Source organism: Arachis duranensis, chromosome 3 (assembly GCF_000817695.3).
Source record: "Arachis duranensis cultivar V14167 chromosome 3, aradu.V14167.gnm2.J7QH, whole genome shotgun sequence".
Classification (NCBI taxonomy): domain Eukaryota; kingdom Viridiplantae; phylum Streptophyta; class Magnoliopsida; order Fabales; family Fabaceae; genus Arachis; species Arachis duranensis.
The window spans coordinates 49,615,971-49,629,656 of NC_029774.3; the positions used below are offsets into that span (position 1 = coordinate 49,615,971).

The 13,686-nt window shown below is 31.3% G+C and overlaps 1 protein-coding gene and 1 pseudogene across 1 annotated transcript in view; both read right to left on the bottom strand.

Moving 5' to 3' along the window:
- LOC107479167 (protein trichome birefringence-like 16) overlaps positions 1-3,079 on the bottom strand; it is a 12,809-nt gene extending 9,730 nt beyond the window's left edge. Inside the window, exons 1-3 of the mRNA XM_016099316.3 lie at positions 2,966-3,079; positions 1,276-1,421; positions 491-637 (exon numbers count right to left, since the gene is read on the bottom strand). Coding sequence (XP_015954802.2) covers positions 491-637; positions 1,276-1,420 — 292 coding nt within the window. The 5' untranslated portion in view covers position 1,421; positions 2,966-3,079. The remainder of the gene's footprint in view (positions 1-490; positions 638-1,275; positions 1,422-2,965) is intronic.
- Positions 3,080-5,293: 2,214 nt separating this feature from the next.
- On the bottom strand, positions 5,294-9,247 carry LOC107479164 (uncharacterized; annotated as a pseudogene).
- Positions 9,248-13,686: the final 4,439 nt, after the last annotated feature.

The window sequence follows — 13,686 nt, forward strand, 5'->3', positions numbered from 1 at the left end:
TGACAGTTTTGATTATTGTTGTTGTAAGAGATTAAAAATAATGATAAGAACAATTTAGAAATTCAACATACTTTTTTAATAAAATCAATAAAAATTTAATTATTGAATATTTTTGACAAACAAAAATAATCTTTTATGAATATAAGATTAGTTTAATTTTTTTTACAGCTACTTTTGTTAACGTTTAAATCTTTTATTATCAGCAATGACTATTTACTTATATTTTAATTTGGAGAAACATTTTTCATAACAATATATTTAATTAACTTAGTTTGATCATCAACTTGGTTTTGTTAGCACAATGGTAATCACATCAATTTGAATACTATAGCTAAAGATAACAATTAACATCAACCTCATCGCATGCTCACTTAGTAAATTTTATTTTCCAAAGTTAGGAATGAAACTCGAATTCGCGACTTCTAAGTGAGTATGAGAAGAATATGCCATTTAAGCTATAACTTGTTAATACTTAAAAAAATTTTATTACCTTCATTATTTTCTGTAGATTCATTCTCTAGAAAGCCAATGATAGAATTTGTTCTACTATTTTCTTCTTTTTCTAAAGTGGGTACTCCATGGATATCCCCTGCTTCAAGGAGAACTGCTTCTTCATTCGTCAAACTTGAGAAAAATTCTACACGATTATAATAAAACACAAAGTTTAAGTCACAAGATAAATGTGATTAATAGAAAGATATGAGGAAGAAGAAGGAAGAGGAAGAGAGCATAAAAGAGTGAGGATGCCCATTCTATGAGATAATATTTTATAGGAAAATTATTATATTTGTACACCTAACATCCTTGAATTTTATTGCAACTCGATTAAATAATTGTCTATATATAAGACTAAATTAAGTGTTCAAATAATATCACCCTATTTATGATACTACTATCTCCATGTTAAAAGCATATCATCATTTACTCCACATCTTATGTATGTAAGAATTGAACTTTTATGTTGAATTTTAAATTAGATTTTGCCATATGGATAAAAAAAATTATTATTAATTTCTAAATCTGTAATTACTTTAAGGAAAAACTTTTGCGTACATTGTAATACTTAATACCAAATTAGATGTTAGTAATAAAATGGTTTTGCACTCATATTTAATGTAGAAAAAATTCAATGCTTTTGTGATTTGTAATCCATTTATTGCATATATATGAAAGAACAATTTACTATAGATAATTCTAAGAAGAAACCTTAGCAATACTACTATTACACTTGAACCATATATATTATATAGTTGCATTGCAGCAATAAAAGCAAACCTGAAGGAAGCAACATTTGTGAATAAGGGGGAATAAGTGCAGAAAGACTCTCCCATGACAATAATATGATAGTTGTGGACATTAACAAAATAGAAAAAAAGGAAAGCTTTTTCCTTTTAAAAACTCCATTGAAGCCCCTCTTCATCCTACACCCAACGTGAGATGAACAAATTAATTAAGAGAGAGAGTAAATAAGAAAATTTTTCGATTAATTAAGAAAGAGAATTTTGCTGCTAAATATTAAGATCCAATTAACTTATTAAAATCAGTGGAAACGGAAAAAAAAGATTGACATATTTTGTTTTAAAAATGTCTTTTATTTTCATTTCAATATTTATGTTTTTAAAATTTTATAAAAAATTAAAACTTTACTTTCTATTTGCACTTTTTTCACAAAACTTTAAAATATAAAATATTAAAATTAAAAATACACATAATTTCGAACGAAAATATCTGCCTCCAACAAACATATTGCTCTTTCTCATTACAAAAGAAAAAAAATAGCTCCTCAGAAAAATAATCATTCCAACAAGAAAAGCCAAAACATAAAGTAGCCTTTAGTGGAGAGACGAAAACGGAAAGACCGACATTGAGAGACAGAAATTGAAATAAGAATGAAATTCTAATTTAATTTGTACAAAGGGTAAAATTAGAATTAATTAATTGAAATAAAAGTATTTTAGGTATAAAATGTTATTAAAATTTCAGTCTCTTATCTCTAAAAATTTTAATCCCCTGTGTCTCTATTTTTTGAAGGTACTGAAATATTAAAATTTTAGGGACAGAGACATAAATTTTAGTACCAATCTCTGAATTAACAAATATGATACTGAGTTTCAATCTTTTAGTCGTATCTCAAAACAAACACTACCTAAAAGATAATAAAAAAAGAAAATGCTATTGTGCTTTGCAAAAAATCAAAAGTACCGTCTTAAATTTTAAATTTTACACCTTAAATTTTAATATTTAAGTCCTAAACTTTAAATTTAAAATTTTTAAATTTTAAATCTAAATTATTAATATAAAATATAATTAATAAAAAATTAAAATTTATTAATTGATAAAGAGTACAATATTTTTTACTTAATAAAAAGTATGTATGGATGAGCGATAAAAGATGATAATATGAATTTTTCTTGAGCAGGATAAACTTAAAACTATTCACACATAGAAATTTTTGAAACAGGACAAGCTTTGTATAAACACAATTATAAAAAATAAATGAATCATTTCAACTAAAAGGAGGCTTTCTTCATTGAAGATAATAATAATAATAATAATAATAATAATAATACAATAAACAAAAGTCCACCCGAAATTCTGAAAAAAAATATAAAAAAAATCAGAAAGGTTTTAGGCCAACTGATTTTAATAATTTTGGTCAACAATTAATCAATATAAATAAAAAAATTTAATGAATAAATTTTATTAATTTATATGTATAAAATCTGGTAAATATGAATATAAATTGTGTTGATTTATATGTGTAAATTTTAATAAATATAGGTATAAGTTATATATTTTATGAGGGTAAATTATTACTCGCCAAATAAACGATAATATTTGTTTGCTAGCATTGCTGAATTATAAAAGGAGAAAGAAACCAAATTAAAGTTCATGAGCTAGCAAGCTATTTATCACAATCACATTAACCAATGATCTGCAAGAACAGAACTACAGAGGAACTCACCTAGCTGATCGAGAAGAGGGAGCTTGGTATAGCTACCAAGGATGAAGATTAGTTGCCAATTCTACTTGTACTTGAAATTTTTTTTTTCGGAAAAAATATACTAACCTAGGAGATCAGAGCTCTGAATGTAAACTGTTTTGATCGAATAAACTCTGTTGAGCAAAAATAATAGAATCAATGACACCAAAATAGTGACACATATACACCATTAAGAAACATATGCTGCAAATCGATTTAGAAACATAGACGAGATAACCAAATAACAACAAAATATAATAAATAAAAAATTAATTTTGATGTAACTTGGTTTTATAACACTTTGGTTTTAGTTTTCAAGATTGCTATCATTTTTTTTTTCGGGGGCTGAGACGGAGATAATTGGTATAAATGTTTGTAATATTAATAACTATGTTATTCTTTTACATTATATTGCGTTCTTCTTTTAGTTTTTTTTTTTTTATTTGTAAAACTATTTTTCAACAATTATTTTATTTAAAGATTAGGTTTTGAAATTTTCATTGAAATCCTTTAGGCCCTTGTTTCAACTTTCAAAGTATGCAAACATGGTCCTAGACGTTTAAGAATTATATTCCCAAAAATATTATATCAGAAAATAATGTTATACGAAAAAAATTGTTTTTGATATGTCCTAAAATAAATTACAAACATTTATTGTTTGTTTGTTTATCGCACATACATATTCTTAGAAATATACCTTATAATAATTCTCCAAATTAAATGCCCCTAAATTATATTGTTAGTAGTTATCTATTTTTTTCCTCCACTAGGTATTTTTAAGTTTTGATTTAATGATTTGTTATATATATATAAATTGTACTTTTCTTATCTAAAATAAATAACCAGTTATGATTATGGAAATATAGTTCAAGGAAATGATAAATTAAACTGATTACACACAATTTTTTTTTTTAAATATTATCTTATTTTTCTACTTACTCTTTTCCTTCATTTGATAAAGTTATAAATAAAAATCACATTAATATTATGAACATTTTTAACAGTTGTTTAAGGTCAATTAATATTGTTTTATGCATGTTTTTCTTGTCTATAGTGATGTTCAATCATCAATGCATCAATAACAAATCATATAGTCATTTATTTAAGTAGAATTATAAAACCTGGGACACCTTTCTCTGTAGATATTACTACCAAATGGACAATGGGCGATTATTAATGAAATGTTGCATTACTTGAAGAAAAAGAAATTCTTTCACCTTTAAAAATGTGTTTGATAATTGAAAGGAACATATACCTTCGAAATTGCTATCAAAATAAACCACATAATAAGAACTCAATATTTAGTAGGGAATGATTATTGGAGAATTTGTATCTCCTTGAGGTGGAGAATATTAACAAAGATATTTTTTGGTGTCTAAAAAATTCAAAATAGAAAAACACAAAAGAGTGGGGGGATTTAATTCCAGCTTGATTGGGGGCCAATATGTAGATTAGGGTCAAAATTTTGAATCATTTAAGCTATGTCACTAGGCAAAAGAGTGGCTAAATGATTTAAAAGCCAATTAGAATCGAGTAAAACATCACCTAAAGTGAAATTCATTTCAGAGATATGAATGTAAGGGAGAGCATTACAAATACTATCATAAGTGGACCAACTATTATACCAAAAAGATTGGTCAAGTACCCCAATGCACAACGAAAAGCTACATCTATGATCTATTCAAAAATAGTAACCAAATTCATTCACAAATGAGAAGCATTCTTGGCGAATAATCTGGATCCAAAGCTTATCTCTACAATTAACTAGTTCACACTAGTTTTTCCATCAAAGTAAAATGAACACATACACAAAAATCTCTAGTGCATGATCATCCACCTTCTTACGAGAGACAATTGTTTTCCCAATTAACAAGAGACAAAATTCTACCGTTGTTCTTGCTATTCCAAAAGAATTTTCAAATTGTTGAATTATTCTTCTTACAAGCATAACTAGCTAGGAAAACAAAATGATACGGAACGTAACTAAGGATAAGGTGGAAGATTAAAGAAAGGGATTCATCTACTTTAATTTGATTTTCTGATGCCACAATTAAGGAAATCACTCTACTTCACCTGTTCACACCCAAATTTCTCAAAGAAGTTTTCATTCATAAAAAATTAAGAAAAAAAGTGGCTACCAGGTTTTAGAGGGTTTTTATACTTCTTGAATTTAAAACCCTAACTCATAAATTCACTAGAATAAAAAAAATGAGCCAAATTATAACTGGGTCTAAAACAAACAAAACAACAAAAATAAAATAAATATAAAATAAATTCTAAAAAGGTGATGTCTTTTTAATTTATCTTTGACTAATGAGAGTCTTCAATGCATCTTGTAAATAGTAAGACGTTTGACTTTTGATAATCGTTAATCATTGTCTTGCTCAATTCTTGATGCATCTCTTGAACAAATGATTTAGCCATGTTTGCAAAACCTTCTTTTATTCTCTTAGTTGTTGCTCTTGTAATTGGACTAATTGGCATATGACAATTCTCAGTTTGTCCCATAGGGCTCGTATCATTCTCTCCTCCCTGAAAAAGATTCATCCTCGAATCTGCATCCAAATCAAAAGGAGATAAGTCAGAGACATTAAAAGTAGCCGATACATTATACTCACCTGAAAGGTCAATCTTGTAAGCACTGTTATTGATCCTTTCGGGCACCTGAAATGGACCATCACTCCTAGGGACTAACTTCGATCTTCTTTAAGTAGAAAATCTCTCCTTTCCCAAATGAACCCATATCCAGTCACTAGGTTCAAAGACAAGTTGTCTTCGACCTTTATTCACCCGTTGAATTGTCAATTTATTTTTCTTTTCAAGCAACTCACGTGCTTTCAAGTGCATAGCTTTAACCTTTTTAGCTTTACCTTCTGCATCCAAGCTAACAAGATCACTCAAAGGCAAAGGGAATAAGTCCAAAATAGTTAAAGGATTAAAATCATACACAAGTTCAAAAGGAGAAAAACCAGTAGAAGAATGAATGGTTCTATTATAAGCAAACTCAATAAAAGGTAAACAATCTTTCTAAGTTTTCAAATTCTTACCAGCAACAGTATGTAATAAGGTCTCTAATGTTCTATTTACTACTTCAGTTTGACCATCAGTTGAGGATGACAAGTAGTAGAGTATAATAATTTTGTACCTAATTTACTCCATAAAACTTTCCAAAAATGACTCAAAAATTTTACATCATGGTCAGAAATAATAGTTTAGGGAACACCATGCAAGCGCACAACCTCTCTAAAGAACAGATCAACAATATTTGTTGCATCATTAGTTTTATGGCATGCAATAAAATGAACCATTTTACTAAATCTGTCTACCACAATAAAAATGTTATCTCTACCTTTTTTAGTTCAAGGCAAACCAAGAACAAAATCCATAGAAATATCAACCCACGGATGCATAAGAACAAGTAAAGGGGCATACAAGTTATGTGGTAAAGACTTAGATTTAGCCTGTTTACATGCAATACACTTAGCACAAAATTTTTTAACATTTCTACGCATGCGTGGCCAGTAAAAATGTTCAGATAACACATTCAATGTCTTATGCACCAAAACGACCCATCAAACCTCCATTATATGATTCAAGAACAAGTAAGTCCCTCATAGAACAAGTAGGCACATAAGTTTTATTACCACGAAACAGAAAAACCTTCATGTCTATAAAATTTGTTAAATGCACTATGTTCACAAGAGGCATAAATAGCAGAAAAGTCAGAATCGGTTGCATACAACTCCTTTAAAAACTCAAATCCTAACAAATTAGAAGTAAGTGTAGTAATCAAAGTATACCTCCGAGATAAAGCATTAGCAATGACATTTTCTTTACCTTGTTTAAAGGCAATCACATATGGAAATGTTTCAATAAATTTCACCCATTTAGCATGTCTTTTATCAAGCTTACCTTGCTCTTTAAGTGTTTTAAAGATTCATGATCCGTGTGAATCACAAACTCCTTAGGTAAGAGGTAGTGTTGCCAAACCTCCAAAGCCCGAACCAGAGCATATAATTCTTTGTCATATGTTGAATATTTACGCTGAGCTAAATTCAACTTTTTACTGAAGAAGGCAATGGCTCATTTTTTCTGCATCAAAACAATACCTGTACCAATCCCAGAAGCATCACATTCAATCTCAAAGGTTTTATTAAAGTTAGGTAAAACAAGAATAGAAGCAGAATACAAACAGTCTTTTAGGGTATGAAATGCAATTTCTTGTTCCTTTTTTCATTTAAATCCAACATCCTTTTTGATAACCTCTATGAGAGGCATAGCAATGGTAGAAAATTTTTTTATAAATCTTCTATAAAATCCAGCTAACCCATGAGAACTTCTTACCTCAGAAGCATTCTTAGGCATTGGCCATTCACGAATAGCCTTTACCTTTTCCTCATCAACCTCAATTCTACTCGCACTCACAACAAAACCAAGAAATATAACTCGATAAATACAAAAAGTTCACTTTTTAAGATTGGCATATAATTTTTCTTTTCAAAGCACTCTCAAAATAGCTAAAACATGTGACAAGTGGTTATTCAAACAAGTTCTATAAATGAGAATATCATCGAAAAAAACAACAACAAATTTACCCAAAAATTCTCGCAAAACATGGTTCATTAGACGCATAAAAGTACTAGGTGCATTAGTTAGTCCAAAAGGCATTACTAACCACTCATATAACCCATGTTTTGTTTTTAATCCAGTCTTCCATTCATCCCCTGATTTCATTCTAATTTGATGATACCCACTTTTCAAATCAATTTTAGTGAATATGCATGCACCATATAACTCATCAAGCATGTCATCTAACCTAGGGATAGGATAACGATAATTTACCGTAATCTTATTGACTGCACGACAATCCACACACATTTGCCAAGTACCATCCTTCTTTGGAACCAACAAAACTAGTACAGCACATGGACTCATACTCTTCCTGATGTGAACTTTGGCTAATAACTCCTCCACTTGCCTTTGAAGCTCCTTTGTCTCTTCAGGGTTACTCCTATAGGCTGGTTTATTAGGAATGCTAGCACCAGGAATAAAATCAATTTGGTGCTCAATCCCTCATAATGGAGGCAAACCACGTGGCACGTTAGTAGGAAAGACATCGGCAAATTCCTGCAACAAAGAGACAAAGCTATTTGGCAAATTTGGGTTAAGGTCAGTGTCAAAAAATAAAGTATCCCTAAATCGAACCATAAACAAAGCTTTCTTGCCTATTAAAGTACTATTTAAATCTATCTCTTTTGCAAAGAAACACAGTTTGATCTCAACTTTCTCAATTTTTTCTGTATTTACACTACTCTCATGACATGTACTCTTTTCTTTCTTTTCACTCACCTTTGCGCCTTTTGCTATATTCTTTTCTCTCATAGCCTCTTTTCTCTCAAATTTTTCTGTGATCTCACATCCCATGTTCCATTTAGTATCCTGTTGAAGTTTCAACTGGTCAAGGTAAACCTTCTTAGGTGATAAAGGAGCAAGAGTGATCTTACGACCATTAAAATTAAAGGAGAATCGATTTGTGTAACCATCATGAAATGCTCGACGGTCGAACTGCTAAGGTCTACCCAATAATAAATGACAAGCTTGCATTGGCACCACATCCCACAATGCCTCATCAACATACTTTCCAACAGAGAATGCAATTGTCATCTGCTTGTCAACCTTGATCTCTCCACTATCATTCAACCACTGCAACGTATATGGTTTAGGATGTCAAACACATGTCAAATCCAATTTCTCCACTATAAGTATACTAGCCACATTAGTCCAACTCCCGCCATCAATAATCAAACTACACACCTTTCCACCCACCAAGCATCTAGTGTGAAAACGATTTTAGCGTTGCTCTAGGCTATATTCTTTCACCTGCAAATTCAAAGCACGTCTAACAACAAGAGATTCACCATGGAGTGCATACTCAATATCACCATCAGAATAATCCTCCAAAAGTGGCATACTATTATGATCAGAATCAGAGACAATATCATCTCCTCTAATAACCATCAATCTCTTGTTTGGGAAATCACCAGCATAATGACCCATACCATGACATTTGAAGCATTTAATATCTCGATGCTTAGAAGTAGCAGAAGAAGTGTTAGAATTATATTTCTTTTTTGTAGTATCAAACAACGCATTAGGTTCAGCACCGTTAGTCTTTGTATTGTCAGCACTACGAGACTTCCACTTTGGATTAGCATGAGATAATCCTCTTGGTGCTCTTCTTTGTTGTTGCCTCTCCACCTTCATTGTTGACGTTGGGATTTTTGCCAGTAAAGAATTTCATAAAAACAGTCGCGTTGTAGATATAGTTTCTAAACCAACAAAAATCCGTTCGTGCAAACGTTTTAGTTGTCACAAGTAACAAACCCCTTTAAAATTGATAATCGAGTATTTAAACCTCAGGTCGTCTTCTCAAGGAATTGCAGGGAGGTATGTTCTTATTATTGGCTATGAAAAAGGTAAAATTGGGGTTTTTGGAATTTGGGCAACGGGCACAAGCATATTTAAATGACAAGTAAAATAAATTAATAGTAAAATAAACTTTTGGCAAGGTATAAAGACTGGAAGTCTTATCCTAGTTATCCTTATCAATTATAAAGAGAATTGGATTCTTCTCTCACTTTGTTAACCTCTAACTATGAAGGTAAGTTAAGTGGATAAATTAATTTGAATCCTCAAGTCCTAGTCTTTCCTTAGGAAAGGCTAGAGTTATTGGAATATAAATTAATGAAATGAAGAAATCCAATTTTCAATCAATAATGAGTTCGATAACTCCAGGGTCACCAATTATTTAACCAAAGCCAAAAGGGGAACAAAAAAATCCAAATTATTTATATAAATAAAAGACACAATTCATAGATCTGAAAATACCTCAAATTATATTTAAATAAGAAAATCATCATGAAAGTGGTATAGGCCAATTAGGCAACATAACTAATACAAGCAAGCATTCAAATATCTGAAAATAAGAAACAAACATAAAGTAAAAGAACATTGAACCTGGGATTGAGAGTTACTCCTAAAAGCTAAGAGAAATCCTAAATCCTAAGAAAGAGAGGAGAGAACCTCTCTCAAAACTAGATCTAAATCATCGAAAGTAACAGAAATTCGGAGACTCTCTCAATGGATGCATTCCTCCACTTTATAACCTCTGGTCTATGACTTCTGGACTTGGATTTGGGCCAAAAAGGCTTCAGAATCCACTATGAGCGTTTTCTGCAATTTCTAGTGCGTGGCCTCTGTCACGCGTCCGCGTGGGTCATGCGGTCGTGTCATTCGGAGTTCACCTTGTCATGTAGTCACGTCGGTCACGCATCCGCGTCGTATGCGATTTGCTCAAGTCGCGCGGTCGCGTCAGTCATGCGGCCGCGTCGTTGCCTCTTCGCTTCTGGCACGCGATCGCGTCGTCCAGGCGATCGCGTGGATGCCAGTTCCTTCAGAAACTCCATTTTGTGCTTTCCTTCCATTTTTGTATGTTTCCTTTTGCATCCTTTAAGTCATTCCTGCCTTAGAAGATCTGAAACTACTCAACACACTAATCACGGCATCGAATGGAATTAAAAGTGATTAAAATAATTAATTTAAAAGCATAGGAAACATGTTTTTCACATACATCATATAATAAGGAAGGAGAAGTAAAACCATACAATTAATATGAATAAGTGGGTGAAGGATTGAATAAATCACTCAGATTAAGCATAAAATATATCATAAAATATGGATTTATCAATTGTCATCCTAACTAAATCCTCCATCTCAACATAATGATGTAACTCTACCACATCAGCAATCGCTCTATTCAAACCACCCACAAATCGTGCCACAGTAACTTCAGTGTCCTCTTCTATGTTGGTAGTGATCATAAGCATCTCCATTTCCTTATTGTAGTCTTCAATGGACTTGGAGCCTTAAGTCAGCCGATGTAACTTCTGATGCACTTCCTTGTTGTAGTACGAAGGCACAAATCTTTTCTTCATGAGGCACTTCATGAGATCCCAAGACTCTATATGGTAATCATCATTCCACTGTCTTGCCTTCACTAGTTCATTCCACTAAATCAAGGCATAGTCAGAGAATGCAACTGCTGCCAAACGAACCTTCTTTGCCTCAGAGTAATTATGACAAGAAAAAATTCTTTCTACCTTACGTTCCCACTTCAAATAAACTTCAGGATCATTTCTCCCTTTGAATGGTGGTATTTGCATCTTGATGGCATTGATATTGCTATGTTGACTTTTATGTCGAGGTGTTATAATCCTATCAGGGTCATCATCAGAAGGTACATGATTCTGACGCTGATTTCGGAAAGGTCTTTGTTTAGTATTCTTAGACAGTGTCTATGTCACCTCTTGCCTCCATGTTTCCAACTCAGTCAAGCGATTAGTTAAGTGTTGAATGGCCCTTTGCATAAATTCCATGTCAACTGAAGTATCTTCGAAATGAGCTGTCATAACAATCAACCTGTAACAAAAATGTTATAGAAAGAACCTCACAATCACTCTTGCGTGTTTCACTCAAGGATGGACACTTGTGTTTATTCTCAAAATTGACTTTTACCCTCTATTAAACTTACCACTCTTGCCTTTTACCACTCTTGAATCTCTTTGACTGTTATACTTTAGAAATCAAATAAAAATAAAAAATAGAGAAAATCCGACGCAACGATAAGAGAAAAAGATGGAAAGAAAAAAAAGATGAAAAAAAAGGGACAAAGACATAGAAGAAAAAAAGATAAGAATAATAAAAAAATATAAATAATAAGAATAATAATAACTTATTTAATGATTTTTTTAATAAGGAAAATAAGAACACAATGCTTTTTCTTGTGTTTTTTTTTTTACTTTGCTTAAGTGCTACTTTGTAAAATTCAAAGTGCGTATTCTTCCTTTTTTTTGGTACTTAAATGGAAGGACGAAAAGAATAATGATGAACACAGAAGCAGCAAGGAAAGAAAATATCATTAGGAAAAGGAATTTAAAAAAGAAAAGAACCAAGAAAACAATATAACTGAGAAGAGATGAAAACCAATCAACAAGAAAAAGAACAAGATGTAAGGATAAACTTACTATGTGTGGCTGAATTTTTTTTTCCTTTTTTTAATCAGAGACACAAAATGGAGGCATAGAAAATAAACGAAGGAGACGTTTTTGTTTTTGTTTTTTTAATTTATTTAGAACACAAGAAGGGTAAACGTAGACTAATGAAAATTAATCAAATACCTGAAATCTGATACCAAATGATACGGAACGTAACCTAGGATAAGATGGAAGATCAAAAAAAGGGACTCATCTATCTCAATTTGATTTGTTGATGCAATAGCTAAGGGAATCATTCTACCTCACTTGTTCACACCCAAGTTTCTCAAAGAAAGTCAAAGAAGTTTTCATTCATCAAAATTAAGGAAAAAAGTGGCTACCAGGTTTTAGAAGGTTTTTATACCTCTTAATTTTAAAACTCTAACTCATAAATTTACTAGGTTTAAAAAAATGGGCCAAATCATAACTGGGGCTAAAACAAACAAAATAACAAAAATATACATAAAATAAATTCTAAAAAGGTGATGTCTTTTTAATTCATATTGACTAATGAAAGTCTTTAATGCATCTTGTAAATAGTAAGACATTTGACTTTTGATAATCGTTGATCATTATCTTGCCCAATTCTTGATGCATCTCCCGAACAAATGATTTAGCCATGTTTGCAAAACCTTCTTTTACTCTCTTAGTTGTTGCTCTTGTAATTGGACCAATTGGCATATGACAGTTTTCAATTTGTCCCACAGAACTCGTATGACAAAAGAGACACTTCCATATGATAAATAAATATGAAAGACACCACAAATTCAATAAGACATAACCTCTCAGCCTTATTCAGCAACTTGTCTTTCCAAAAAGCCAATCTTTTTTAAATTTTGTCAATAATGTCTAGGGCATATTTTCTAATAGCTCAAGGATAACCAAGATTAACGCCAAGATATTTGTCCAAATCATGAGCGAAACGAAAACTAAAGACACCAGCAAACACATTTCTACAAGTCACTGATACATTCCTAGAGCAAAGAGCCTTAGATTTATGAAAATTAACTTTCCTACTTGAAGCTTGGCAAAAGGTATTGAGAAGATTTATAATCAACTAGACTTGAGACATCTTTGTCTTGCAGAAAAAGAGCAAATCATCAGCAAATATCAAATGAGATATTTGGGGCTCTTTCTTAGACACCACCACACGGATCCACTTTCAATGAACAAATTAAAGAGATAAGGAGACATAGAGTTTCTCTATCTTAAACCACGACTTGGTTTGAAATTATGAAGTCTACTCCTATTCCAAAGGATGGATAAAGATGAGGAACATACACTTCATAATCACTTGAACTATGCTTTGAAGGAATCCAACATTTCTAAAAGAGTGAACTTGAAGCCTCTAATAAACTCTATCATATGCTTTTTGATCTCCAAATCAATCTTAAAAGTCATAACTCTTTTTTTATTTGATTTTCTTAATCAAATGGAGGATTTTTTTAGCGATGATAATATTATCCATATTTTTCTTTTGAAGGATAAAATTGCCTTAAAGAGGAATAATCACATTTTCTAAGGTGTAAAAGTGATTCACAAAAACCTTGGTGATGATTGGTGCACGAATTTCCACACTCTTGTACAACTGTACCAACAAGTGCACTGGGT